The sequence below is a fragment of the Helicoverpa zea genome, chromosome 29 (assembly GCF_022581195.2).
Source record: "Helicoverpa zea isolate HzStark_Cry1AcR chromosome 29, ilHelZeax1.1, whole genome shotgun sequence".
NCBI classification, from domain to species: Eukaryota; Metazoa; Arthropoda; class Insecta; order Lepidoptera; family Noctuidae; genus Helicoverpa; species Helicoverpa zea.
Genome location: NC_061480.1, coordinates 690,046 through 704,463, shown reverse-complemented (window position 1 = coordinate 704,463; position 14,418 = coordinate 690,046). Strand labels below are relative to the sequence as shown.

At 41.1% G+C, this 14,418-nt stretch overlaps 1 protein-coding gene across 1 annotated transcript in view; it reads right to left on the bottom strand.

The window, feature by feature from the left end:
- Window positions 1-350: 350 nt before the first annotated feature.
- Window positions 351-14,418, bottom strand: part of LOC124644140 (transcription initiation factor TFIID subunit 11-like) — a 34,237-nt gene continuing 20,169 nt past the window's right edge. The window contains exons 3-11 of the mRNA XM_047183375.1: window positions 10,463-10,534; window positions 10,009-10,098; window positions 8,906-9,141; window positions 7,846-7,962; window positions 7,391-7,435; window positions 6,279-6,353; window positions 5,352-5,417; window positions 3,672-3,767; window positions 351-788 (exon numbers count right to left, since the gene is read on the bottom strand). Coding sequence (XP_047039331.1) covers window positions 725-788; window positions 3,672-3,767; window positions 5,352-5,417; window positions 6,279-6,353; window positions 7,391-7,435; window positions 7,846-7,962; window positions 8,906-9,141; window positions 10,009-10,098; window positions 10,463-10,534 — 861 coding nt within the window. The 3' untranslated portion in view covers window positions 351-724. The remainder of the gene's footprint in view (window positions 789-3,671; window positions 3,768-5,351; window positions 5,418-6,278; window positions 6,354-7,390; window positions 7,436-7,845; window positions 7,963-8,905; window positions 9,142-10,008; window positions 10,099-10,462; window positions 10,535-14,418) is intronic.

Sequence of the window (14,418 nt, the reverse complement as noted above, 5' to 3'; positions counted from 1 at the left end):
TTTCACACACGGTCAGTTAGCCCCATGCTAAGTTATTAATTAACTTGTATTATGGGTGCTAACACAACTGATAAACTTCATGTAGAGAGACCCCCCAGACCACGGCCAACAAGCATGCTCATCACACAAATGTCGACCGAGCCGGGAATCGAACCCGAGACCTCAGGTTCGACGGTCCGGCATGGTGACCATTGCGCCATCGAGGTCGTCAATAATACTTAGTAAGACTGGTTGTCGGACTTACTGGCTCCTGACTACCGGTAACAACTGCCGAAGATGTTCAAATGACAGCCGAGACCTACAGTTTATCGTGCTTTTGAGGTAAGAGGAAATAAAACAAAAAATATAAAAAGTTTTAGACATTTTTATTTTAAAAGTTTGTACATATTTGTAACTTTCACCTTTTAAAAAAACTAAGAAATAGTACAACAAACTTGAGTATACCTGTGTTCCTTCATTACAATTTTAAAAACTATCCGTCGTACCACAAAAACTTTTAAACGCCTGTTGAACACTTGTCTAAAAAATGTCAGATTATGACGTTGAAATAAGGTCCGTTTTGCAGCCACACTTCTTTCAGACAAGTGTTGAACAGATGTTTAATTTTTTGTAGTAAGGCTGTAAGTGTCTACTCAAAATCTAGTATCATTATGAATCTTTAACATTTGAAGGTGATTCGAAGTAAAGATTATAAGTATAGATAGAAGTAGGTATAGATAGTATATTAACTGATCCCCTCATGTTCTATAGTTATTTCTTCCAGTTTCACTTCTATCATCAGCGGGTCCCTGCAACAATACAATATTTGTGTTATGTGTAGGCACGGTACATAGGTAAGTATTGGTACGGTAAGTCGTGGTGGCCTAGTGGGTAAAGAACCAACCTCTACCGTATGAGGGCGTAGGTTCGATTCCAGGCCAGGCAAGTACCAATGCAACTTTTCTAAAGGACAATGGGCACAAATATATGGGACCTGGTATACCCCACCAATAGCGATGTCATACATATCATTGGATAGGCCTTTTTATGTAGAACAACATTTACTATGACAGCTTTGCTGAAATGTTTGTCCGTTCTGAGATATAGATCAAAAATTGAGCAAAAGTTAAACTAAAGTTAACTTAATAATCTATTGATATCTCAAGTTTTTAGAGGAAAAACTACGTTCCACTAAGTGTAAGTCTCCTGAGTCCTACCTGCTGTGCCCGTTGGGGTCCATAATTGTTACTATTATTTAGCATTTCAACCTTATACTGTACCAACTGGATATTGGGCATAATGATAAACCCCACCAATAACAAAGTCATACATATCGATGGATAGGTCTTTTTAACTGGAACAACATTTACTATGACAGCTTTGTTCTATTGTTTGTCCGTTCTGAGATATAGATAAAATACAAACTTAAAATTAATGCAGATTAAGTGTTTATAGGAAAATCTATGTACAAGGCCACCACGACTTACATAATCATCCTCCGAGCCTTTTCCCAATCATGTTGGGGTCGGCTTCCAGTCTAACCGGATTCAGCTGAGTACCAGTGCTTTACAAGAAGCGACTGCCTATCTGACCTCCTCAACCCAGTTACCCGGGCAACCCGATATCCCTTGGTTAGACTGGTGTCAGACTTACTGGCTTCTGACTACCCGTAACGACTACCAAGGATGTTCTATGATAGCCGGGACCTACAGTTTGACGTGCCATCCGAAACACAGTCAATGGTATCTTTTTTTTTTAACGACGTCAACCCCGCTGTGGGCTAGCAGCGGTGAGGAAGTGTCAGACTCTTACTGACTAAAAACCGTCGTGTTCCGTCATAGGCCTTTTATGTACCAGGACCGCGGTATCTCTTTCGAACAACCCGCAGCCCCGGCAGGCCTTGGCCCTACTGGGCCCCGCTGGGAGTCAATGGTATCTAAGATATACTTAGAAAGTACATACAAACTTAGAAAAGTTGCATTGGTACTTGCCTGACCTGGGATCGAACCCGCGCCCTCATACTTGAGAGGTTGGTCCTTTACACACTAGGCGACCACGACTTACATAATGATTATAAAAAAAACCGACTTCCCAAAACACTAAAAAGCAAAAAAAAATCTATTTTTAGGTGCATCGGCCTAGAAGTCGGTGTCTAATGGATGTTACTAAGTTAATTTTGCCACCGACTTCTAGGCCGATGCACCTAAAAATAGATTTTTTTTTGCTTTTTAGTGTTTTGGGAAGTCGGTTTAATTTTTTTGTAAAAAAGTTTTTTATTTAAAGCTTTTCAGTGATACGAATAGTTGTCACTATCCATACAAGTGAGAAGTTCTCATCAATACAAAGAATATAAGTCCAAATACGAGGTATTTTACATATTCAGTTGTCGAGTTCCCTCGACTTACTTTCTCTGGTCTCCATCATCAGGTCAGCTCCAAACCTTCACTGTTGCAAAGGTCTTGTCAATACAAATAATTTAAGCCCAAACACGAGGTAGTTCACATATTCAGTTGTCGAGTTCCCTCGACCCTCTCTGGTTTCCATCATCAGATCAGCTCCAAATCTTCACAGTTGAATAGTGCTTTTAGGCGTACACCTGAGTGTCAAGTTTTTACCCTATGTATGCCTACAACTTTCGAAGGTTGCCCTCGATTTCTCAGGGTTTCCATCATCAGATCCTGACCTGATGACTATGGGACCACCTCGGGAGTATATCCTATCAAACAAAAAAAGAATCATCAAAATCGATTAATAACTGGCGGAGTAATCGCGTAACAAACATACAAAAAAAAAAAAAAAAAAAAAAAAATACGGTCGAATTGAGAACCTCCTTTTTTGAAGTCGGTTAAAAATAAAAAAAGAAAGACATTGGTGTTACTTTTCAAAGAAAATCAGATTACAGTGTTGATTAGCATTGTTTTTTAGCCATATCTCAGAACGGACAAACAATAGAACAAAGCTGTCATAGTAAATGTTGTTCCAGTTAAAAAGACCTATCCATCGATATGTATGACTTTGACGACTTTGTTATTGGTGGAGTTTATCATTATGCCCAATATCCAGTTGGTACAGTATAAGGTTGAAAAGCTAAATAATAGTAACAATTATGGACCCCAACGGGCACAGCAGGTAGGACTCAGGAGACTTACACTTAGTGGAACTTAGTTTTTCCTCTAAACACTTGAGATATCAATAGATTATTAAGTTAACTTTAGTTTAACTTTTGCACAGTTTTTGATCTATATCTCAGAACGGACAAACATTTCAGCAAAGCTGTCATAGTAAATGTTGTTCTACATAAAAAGGCCTATCCAATGATATGTATGACATCGCTATTGGTGGGGTATACCAATCTGCCCAATGTCCTTTGTATGTAATTTCTAAGTATATTTTAGACACCAATGACTGTGTTTCGGATGGCACGTTAAACTGTAGGTCCCGGCTGTCATTGAACATTCTTGGCAGTCGTTTCGGGTAGTAAGAAGCCAGTAAGTCTGACACCAGTCTAACCAAGGGGTAAATATTGGGTTGACAGAGTAACTGGGTTGAGGAGGTCAGATAGGCAGTCGCTCCTTGTAAAGCACTGGTACTCAGCTGCATTCGGTTAGACTGAAAGCCGACCGCAACATAGTTGGGAAAGGGTGAAGCCAATGATAATTATTTTAAAATGCCATATGATATTGACAACTTACCGAGTGTGCACATGTGGTGCTGGTTGAGATATAGTTGTCTGTTTGTCTCGTCGCACTATGTCATCGTTGGTCACTTCAGCTGCCGAGTTATTTACACTGTAATAAATAAATATGATGATGTATGTATTTTCATCAGACTATTGGCAGTAACAAAGGCGTCTCATGGACATATAAATAAATAAATATTTAAGACGCTCGCCCAAGGTTGAGGCAGTTTTGGGGCCCAGAAGAGCCAAGGCTCGCCGTAGCTGCGGGATTGTTCGAAAGAGTTACCGCGGCGCTGGTATATAAAGGTCTCTGCACACAGCGGGCGCGGCGCGGCGGGACGGGACGGCGACGTTACACAATGTACTAGATCGTCGCGTCACGTCGCGTCGAGCGGGACGGCTCTGTGTGGCGGCCTCCGTAATATCTAGTACATTACAACTGCTCAGTGGCGCGTCCCCGTTTCGTCCCGCCGCGCCGCGCCCGCTGTGTGCAAAGCCCTTAAAAGGCTTACGACGGAACACGATCATTTTTAGTCAGTAAAAATCTGACACTCCCTCACCGCTGCTAACCCACAGCGCGAGGAGTCATTTGATGATTTCTAAAAAAAAGGTTGAGGCAATTTCGGATGTCTAGGTGTTTTCACACTGTAACTCAGGCATCTAAAGCCCTACGCAACGCGAAAAAACTACGCATTCAATTTTGCTAATACATACATCTATACTAATATTATAAAGAGGAAAACTTGGTTTGTTTGTTTGGTTGTAATGGATAAACTCAAAAACTACTGGACCGATTTTAAATATTCTTTCACCATTAGAAAGCTATATTATTTGTGAGTAACATAGGCTATATTTTATCCTGGTGCGGGCAGTAGCTCCCACGGGACGCGGGTGAAACCGCGGGAAAACTGCTAGTATTTTATATTTACAACTAATTTAGTCAGCCATTGACGCTTTGTAGGTATGGGTCGTTTTGGTGGGGACACTACCAACACTACCGTGCCCCGGGGTAATTATCTATACTAATATTATAAAGCTGAAGAGTTTGTTTGTTTGTTTGAACGCGCTAATCTCAGGAACTACTGGTCCGATTTGAAAATTTCTTTCAGTGTTAGATAGCCTATTTATCAAGGAAGGCTATAGGCTACTTTTTATCCCGGTACGGGAAGTAGTTCCCACGGGACGCGGGTGAAACCGCTGGCAGAAGCTAGTGTAGAAATACTATGAGCAGATCTTAAGGAGCAAGGTAATAATAGTGGAAAAATGATTTTATCACATTTTTGTATAGAGTATAGACCATTGATGAGTTGCAACATTTAACTATAGATAACGATAACCGAACCATTTTCAGTAGTCAAATCACCGATGTGAGCAATGCGCGGCAAGTATAGTTATCGGCACGAATCTTGAGCTCTGACCTTCACCTGCGCAGAAGTAATTTATTGGGTCCCTTTTGTGGTATTCGTGAGGGGCGGGGCGGTGATTGGCCCGCAGCGCATCGCGTCATAGCCGTCACTCGGGATTGGTTCTTTGCTAATAAATCACTTCTGCGCAGATGTAGGTCAGAGCTCAAGATTCGTGCCGATAACTATATAGGTACGGCTGGTTATGGTTTGGTTATCGTTATAGAGGTAGTTAAATGGTGCAACTTCGTCTTAGGTAGTTATTATAATAGTTAATATTTTTGACTTACTTAATATTTTGACAATGACGTTCATCTGGCGGCTCTAGTTTCGGTATACACACAGTCACCGGTACCCTGGAATTTAAATACAAAGACATTAAGTACAATTCGTATGCTCATAATATATTCTTCTATTCGTAAACAACGTAAAAGTGAAGGAAATTAGTCAAACATTGATACATTTAATTTTAAAATCTTTCACTGTTGGGAACCTACACTCTTCCCGAGTAACATAGGCTATATTTTATCCCGGTAGGGGCAGCACCTAGATCCCTCGGGACGCGGGTGAAACCGCTGGCAGAAGCAAGTTAAATTATAATACTGATGATGAAGATGACTGATGTCCTCCTAGCCGATTATCGGCTACGGTGGCTGTTCTCGTGTAAGGAGATTAGCCAGCTGCGCAGGACATATTATAGTGCACGAGCATTTGCGCAGACACATGTGCACTCACTATTTCTTCACTCTCATAGCGCGATGGGACGACAATCCGACACCACCGGAAAGAGATCAGGCGCAGGACCGACATTTACGTGCTCTCCGATGCACGGGTGTATCAATCACCAACTTCCAGGCTCCGGGTTGCTTTGTGAAAGTTTAAGAAAACCCACAAAGCGATGTCGGCCCGACCCGGGAATCGAACCCGAGACCTCGAGCAGCTCGAGCACAGCAGCCGCGCTTGCGACCACTAGACCAACGAGGCAGTTAGGTACATCTATACTAATATTATAAAGCTGAAGAGTTTGTTTGTTTGTTTGAACGCGCTAATCTCAGGAACTACTGGTCCGATTTGAAAATTTCTTTCAGTGTTAGATAGCCTATTTATCGAGGAAGTCTATAGGCTACTTTTTATCCCGGTACGGGAAGTAGTTCCCACGGGACGCGGGTGAAACCGCTGGCAGAAGCTAGTCATAATATAAGTGTGTATGAACTTACGTGTACGTTTTATCCGTTGAGTATTCCGGTTCTTGTTTAATATTAACCATTTCCGATTCAAATTCAACCATTTGACTGAAAATTTAAAATAATACAATAAGTATTAAAAAGGAAAAAATCTAAAGAAGGCGGCTAAGCCAAACTTGTGTGTGTACAGATGCCAGCAGGTCAACCTACTCGAATCTGTCAAATTTTACCAATCGAACATTAACCTTCCACTATTGTGATAAGGTAGGTAGCCAGAAGTCAGTAAGTCTGACGCCAGTCTAACCAAGGGGTATTGGGTTGTCCGGGTAACTGGGTTGAGGAGGTCAAACAGGCAGTCGCTCCTTGTAAAGCACTGATACTCAGCTGCATCCGGTTAGACTGGAAGTCGACCCCAACATAGTTTGGGAAAAAGGCTCGGAGGATGATATTATGATAAGGTTGAACATCTATTGAAGACATGTGACAGATTGAGGTGGGTTGATAGATAGAAGATACTTTTTAGGGTTCCGTACCCAAAGGGTAAAACGGGACCCTAGGTATTGTTTTCGCTCCTCTGTCCGTCCGTCCGTCTGTCACCAGGCTGCATCTCATGGACCGTGATAGTTAGAGAGCTGAAATTTTCACAGATGATGTATTTTTGTTGCCGCTGTAACAACAAATACGTATGAAAACCAGAATAAAATAAACATTTTGGGGGGTTTCTATACAACAAACGTGTTTTTTTTTGCTCCATTTATAAACAATGGTACGGAACCCTTCGTGCGCGAGTCCGACTCGCACTTGGGCGGCTTTTTCAACTGCACTAAAGGTACCGATGTTCGGAATTTTCTGTGCAGGTGACAGCTGTCAGTTTTGACGGGATGACAGCACTTTTGTAGTGACTGACAGACAGAATTGACATCATCGTCATCATCTCGGCCATAGGACGTCCACTGCTGAACATAGGCCTCCCCCTTAGATCTCCACAGATACCTGTTGGAGGCGACCTGCATCCAGCGTCGACGGCGACCTTTATAAAGTCGTCTGTCCACCTTGTTGGTGGACGTCCTACGCTGCGCTCGCTAGTCCGTGGTCTCCACAGAATTGACAGCTGAGGAAGAATATAGAGAGAGAAGAATACTTACGTGGCCTCCATCATCGGTGCGACATCGATGTATAACGACTCCTTCCTAGTAATGATAAAAAAAATATTATTAGCATTATTCTTGTCAACAAAGCCTGTAAACTTATTCTTAAATATTCACTTTCAACCAATGACATGTTTGATTCTCAATAAGACCGGCTCGGAGAGGAGAGCAAAGTCTTAACACGTTGAAAATCGAGTACTTAGTATTTGTAGTAAGGTTATTTTTTGCATGTGCACTGCTTTTGACATTAAGAATGCTCGAAGTCGCTCGGTGTGCAATAATAAGCGGAGCCCACCGGCTCCGATCGTGCACTTTTTCTCGGTCTTGTTGACGTTTGGCTCTGACTGCATCTCACGCAGCCGATCGGAGCCGACTCCAGTCTGTGTGAAAAGAAAAATGCGCGCCGATGCTCTCCGAGCCGGTCTGTGTGAACGGACCCTAAAGATACTCACGGATAATCTACAGCTTGTCTCTCACTGTCCTCATCATTATTGATAGTTCCATCATCATCATCATCATCATCATCGTCCTCGTCATCATCCTCATCATCATCATCATCGTCAGATGAACTGAAATTAAAAAAAAAAAAGTTTTGCAAATGGCGGCTTGGAAAAGGCTACTCTTTAAAACATTGTACACTATTACTAACAAGGTGGACAGACGACCTTATAAAGGTCGCCGGAAGATGCTGGATGCAGGTCCCCTCCAACAGGTATCTGTGGAGATCTAAGGGCGAGGCCTATATTCAGCAGTGGACGTCCTATGGCTGAGATGACTAACGGAAAAACATGAAGAAAATTGTATGTCTTTCACCTTGCATTAAAACATGTCATATGTATAACTATGTATTTTGTTCTGTATACTCGTGATTTAAAAATAACTATGTTTATCTTTAACCACCAAATCACCAACCCGCATTGAGCAAGCGTGGTGATTAATGCTCAATCCTTCTCCGTGTGAGAGGAGGCCGCAGCCCAGCAGTGGGACGATTAAAAAAAGGCTGTCACAGTAGCAGTATATATTTAACCACCACACAGCACCAAGTGGAATATTGAATGCCTTGCTCGGAGATGGGCAGCGGTATCTACGAAGCTAAACATATCCCACACTGAGCTCACATCTAGTCATAACGAGTTCTTCCGTGTTTCGAAAGACCAAAGTGTAGGTCCCGGCTTTCATTTGGACATCTACTGTAGTCGTTATGGTAGTCAGAAGCGAGTAAGACTGACAACCAGTCTTTGCTATAGGCAGTGGGCTGCCCGGATAACTGGGTTGAGGAGGTCAGATAGGCAGTCGCTCCTTATAAAGCACTGGTACTGGTTAGACTGGAAGCCGGCCAGTTAACATAGTTGAGCAAAGGCTGATTATGGCAATACAAAGTTCACAAGTTAGTGAGGGCACCAGTGTTCGCGCATATGCTTGTGCACTATAATATGTCCTGTGCAGTTGGCTGGTACCTTTCTGAAATAGCCGCTGTGGTTGAAAAATTATCGAAAGTCACAAGTTCCTCACCTCTGGTGGTCTGTTCTAGGTCGTTTCCTGGGCGGGTCTTCGTCAGCGGCGTGAGTGTCAGCCTCCTCGCTGAGTATTTGAATCACGTCGGGCTCCGAGACGCCGGTGGCGACGGCCGCGCGCTGCCTGACCCTGCTCAGCGGAGACCAGTCCGTCTCCGGGTGCAAGCTCTTCAACTGTTCGTACTCGCGCTCCAAGAAGTGATATACCCTCGCTATTACTGATCTCACTTGCGTCTAAGAAAATCATTGCGTTTGTTAAGCTAGGTAATCAGAAAATCTGGTCATCAGAGAATTACAAAGACGTTGAGCACCAGAGATAGTGACGGACTAAGCAAAGCTCGGAGCCCGTAACAAAAATAGGACCCCTTAGGGCCTACTAAACTATCGAGACCGCTTTGTTTGTAACCTTAAAGCTCCGAAGCTACTGAGCCGAATTGAAAAATTCTTTCACTGTTGGGGCGCTACACTCTTCCCGAGTAACATAGGCTATATTTTATCCCGGTACGAGCAGTAGTTCACACGGGACGCGGGTGTAACCGTGGGAAAACGGTTAGTATATTATGAAATACTGCTGAATAAGCTTGCTTCTTCCCAGCAAAAACACATAGGAAGTTTGTGAAGAGTGGGCGTTTTGGGGGCTGTCTAATGTAAATTTCTGACGTTCGAAAAGTGCTGGGGCCCGATTCTCCTAATTTTACTTAAGCGACATACGATTCACATTCGACTGAGATCCAATCCCGACTCAATTACGATTGAAGCGTATGTGGCATTCCGCTATTTTTTCTTTGAAATAAACGTTTTTACACTTTTCTGTCATTCAATAATGAATCATTTTGTCTGCAAATGATTTACGATTGCAATATGATTGTAGTGCAAACTACCGTATAGACCAAAATCACCAAAATAGCAGCCCAATCGAAATGTCGTTGGAATACGTTTGATCTTATATTAGTAGCAGAATGCCCGTTATGGTTTAAAAAAAGGGTTAAAACTGCTATTGCGATTCAATTTCTATTCGATTTTGACATTAGGAGATTCGGGCCCCTGTTTTGCAGCCAAGTTTGAATAAACAAAAATTGATTTTGATTTTAAGGCACTTACGTTTGACTCAGGCGCAGTTGCTGTTGGGAGGACCGTGTTACATTTTGGACACTTCTGAGCTTTTTTGTTCCCGTTGCGTGCATGTTTCGACTGTGGACAAAATAGACAGATTTCTTCGAATAAAATAATAGCTTTTACACAAAAATTAATACAAGACTCAATAGAAGTCGTGGACTTCAGGCAAGTACCAATACTTTTCTAAGTTTGTATGTACCTACTTTCTAAGTATATCTTGGACACCAATGTCTGATAAAAAGCTGAAGGAAAACATCTTGAGGAAACCTGGACTATAAAGTCTAAAATCAGCAACCTGCATTGAGCAGGCGTGGTGATTAATGCTCAATCTTTCTCCGTGTGAGAGGAGGCCGCAGCCCAGCAGTGGGACGATAAAAAGGCTGTAACAATAGAAGTCAATTTTGGTTTGTTCAAGGAGAATGATCGTCAGAACACTTACCACTACGTGTAATGGCTGTGATTGCTTTGATTTTGGTACACGATTTGGAAATTTCTTGGGGGTATTCGTGTCCTAAAACGGAAAAAAATCGGTTGTCAGTAAATCAAATCAAAAGTCATTTAAGTTAAACTAGCTTTTGCCCGCGACTTCGTTCGCGTGGAATAGTGACTATATGTCCGGAATAAATTTTATTTTTTGTAATAGAAACTATCCTATGTCCTTTCTCGAGTTCCAAACTGTCTGTACCAAATTTCACACAAATCGGTTCAGTAGTTTAGGCGTGAAGAAACGACAGACAGACAGAAAGACAGACAGACAGAGTTACTTTCACATTGATTTCTGACACTTACGCGAATATTAGACATTTAAATAAAACTACTTTTACGGATTTTATCGCGTTATATTAATATTATTTAAACATTAACCGTCTTACCACAAAAACTTTTAAACGTCAGTTTATGCCTTGTCTATAAAAATGTCAAATTATGACGTTGACATATGGTTCATTTTGCAGCCAAAATTTTATTAGACAAGTGTAAAACAGGGGTTAAAGTTTTTGTAGTAAGGTCATAACTAATTACTGTTAAAACATTGCCTAACATCTGGCTATTTACTGTGGAATAATCACTTCTACATGGATGGTGTAGCAATGGGCTCCCCAGTATCTCCCATTGTTGCTGATATCTTCATGGAGGATTTTGAGGAGCGAGCCCTGCAATCTGCACCCGTAACACCCAAATTCTACAAGCGGTACGTAGATGATACTTTCACAATACTACCATCTGACAAAGTCACAGCATTTTTAAATCATCTTAACTCCATAAACCCCAAAATTCAATTCACTATGGAGTCAGAGGCAAACAACTCCTTAGCTTTCTTAGATGTTTTGGTTATCCGTAACCCTAATAACACCTTGAGTCACACTGTGTATCGGAAGAAAACCCATACAGACAAATACCTTCATGGTGAGTCCCACCACCACCCAACACAGTTATCTACCGTTGGTAAATCATTGTTTCAGAGAGCACGTGGGATCTGCGATGAACAACACCTGGGTGCTGAGCTTCAACATGTCAAGCAAGTACTGCACGACAACAAGCTCCGAGTACCGCGCCCTCGTCGCAGAACCCGCGTGAAACCAGCCACAGTTGAGCGTCTACCTGCTGTTCTTCCATACATAAGAGGAGTCACAGACAAGATTGGCTACATCTTGAAGCGAGCTTCAATCAAAACCTACTTCAAGCCGCTGAAGAAGATCAGTCAATTCTTACCACCTGTCAAGTGTCACATACCTCTACAAGATGCGGGTGTATACAAGCTTGAATGTGATTGTGGTCTCTCTTACATAGGCCAAACTAAAAGAAGCATAGGGACCCGCGTAAAAGAACACATCGCCGATGTCAAACACCGCCGTTCCAGACAGTCAGCAGTTTGTGAACACACACTAGACAAGGCCCAGCATTACATCAGATTTGATAAACCACAAGTCCTTGCAAGAGAAAACCGATTCCTACCTAGGATGATTCGCGAGGCTATTGAAATTAAAAAACATCCAAATTTCAATAGAGAAGATGGCTGGTGCATACCACCTGCTTGGAATCCCATCATAGAAACTATTAAATCAAAATCCAAGCCTACAACTGCTCGACCTATGGATACAGTGAGCTCGTTTTGCGTGAATCGGATTGTCAATAATAATCAACAAAATGTAGGGTAGCTGTTTGTAACTAATATATCAAGACGACCAACACCTTAGTCTGCCCGTGACCATGGATGCTGTAAAGGATCCGAAACGTCGGGATTAAATAATATTAATATAACGCGATAAAATCCGTAAAAGTAGTTTTATTTAAATACTTTCACATTTATAATATTAGTTAGGATTCATTAATATCAATGTAAAGTCGGTTTACGGACACGTCAAACATGACAGTAGTAGATATATCTATACTAATATTATAAAGCTGAAGAGTTTGTTTGTGTTTTTGTTTGTTTGAATGCGCTAATCTCAGGAACTGCTGGTCCGATTTGAAAAAATCTTTCAGTGTTAGATAGCCCATTTATCAAGGAAGGCTATAGGCTACTTTTTATCCCGGTACGGGAAGTAAGTAGTTCCCACGGGATGCGGGTGAAACCGCTGGCAGAAGCTAGTAATACATATACAGGAGTGGAAGGGAAATGAAAACAAGTTCATTAATAATTAAAATTTATTTGCACCCAGAATCGAAATATGTTTATTACTTAAATGAACAGATTATTTACAAGAATGGGCTTTCAACAATTTGTTGAAAAATAGTGTTTTCCGTGATAAAACTTCTTACTATCGATTCGGCGGGCTTTTCGTAAGAAAACTGTATAAAATCAAACTTGAAGAAACCAGGGGCCCGATTCTCCTAATTTTACTTAAGCGACAACGATTCACATTCGACTGCGATCCAATCAGGACTCAATTACGATTAAAGCGTATGTTGCATTCCACTATTTTTTCTTTGAAATAAACGTTTTTATCCTTTTCTGTCATTGGAATACGATTGGTCTTAAATTAGTTGCAGAATGCCCGATATGGTTAAAACAGCTATTCCGATTCAATTTTGACATTATTAACTTAGCACAATCGGGCCCCAGAAGTCGTCAGTAAGTAGGTATGTTACGTATCCCACTTATCTCAGCACAAATGACATGTTTAAGCGACATTCTCTCAAGTGTATATTAGCAAAACCATCATCTTGTTAAGACAATCTTACGGCTGTTTGTAAGCAAACGAATTTTTTAGTCCACTCTTCTCTTTTCAATGCAAGTCAGTAACTAAGAACATACCTACCTACATAGTACGTGTATTTTAGACTGAGGGCTAGCAACAAAAAAAATATATTGTGTATTTCGTAATAGGCGTATCTATCGTTTTTATTTAAAAGTAAAGTGTATTAAAACGTCAGCTGTGAAGGGCTTAAATGAAAAATAAAATACTATTATTTTTACTTGAATAGCGATAGAAAAAATTGCATTGAAATTAAGAGGGCTTACTCAATTCGAGAAAACTATTCATTTTTAAGGGGTGTTTCAACAGAAATCTGCGTGGCTGTAATTTGTAGATCTTTTGCAGTCGTTACGGACAGGTGCAGTCAGAAGCCAGTACCTAAGCCTGAAAACCAGTCTAACCAAGGGATATTGGGTTGCTCGGGTAACTGGGTTGAGGAGGTCAGATAGACAGTCGCTCCTTATATAACACTGGTACTCAGCTGCATCCGGTTAGACTGGAAGGCGACCCCAACATAGTTGAGAAAAGGCTAGGCAGATGATGATATTTAAATTGGGCAAGTCTTAAACTAATAATTGACAGTGTGGTGGAGTTTAGACAAGAATACAATAAATTGAAGAGTTATGAATAAAATTGGTGTTTGGATAAGTTTCTCGTCGTTAATCGAAGGCTAGTATTTGTTTTTTATCTAGTCATTTCATCATATTAAGGTAAGATTATGACATAGTTATTGATCTGGGGCCCGATTCTCCTAAGTTAATAATGTCAAAATCGATTAGAAATCGAATCGCAATATGATCGCAATAGCAGTTTTAACCATATCGGGCATTCTGCTACTAATAAAAGACCAATCGTATTCGATTGACATTTGATTGGTGTGCGATTGGTCTGCTATTTTTGTGATTTTGGTCTATACGGTAGTTTGCTGTACAATCATTTTGCAATCGTAAATCATTTGCAGACAAAATGATTCATTATTGAATGACAGAAAAGGATAAAAACGTTTATTTCAAAGAAAAAATAGCGGAATGCCACATACGCTTCAATTGTAATCAAGTCGGGATTGGATCTCAGTCGAATCGAGTCGAACGTGAATCGTGTGTTGCTTAAATAAAATTAGGAGAATCGGGCCGCTGTATGGGGCGCTATTGTACTAAGTTTACTTAAGCGACATACGATTTACATTCGACTGAGATCT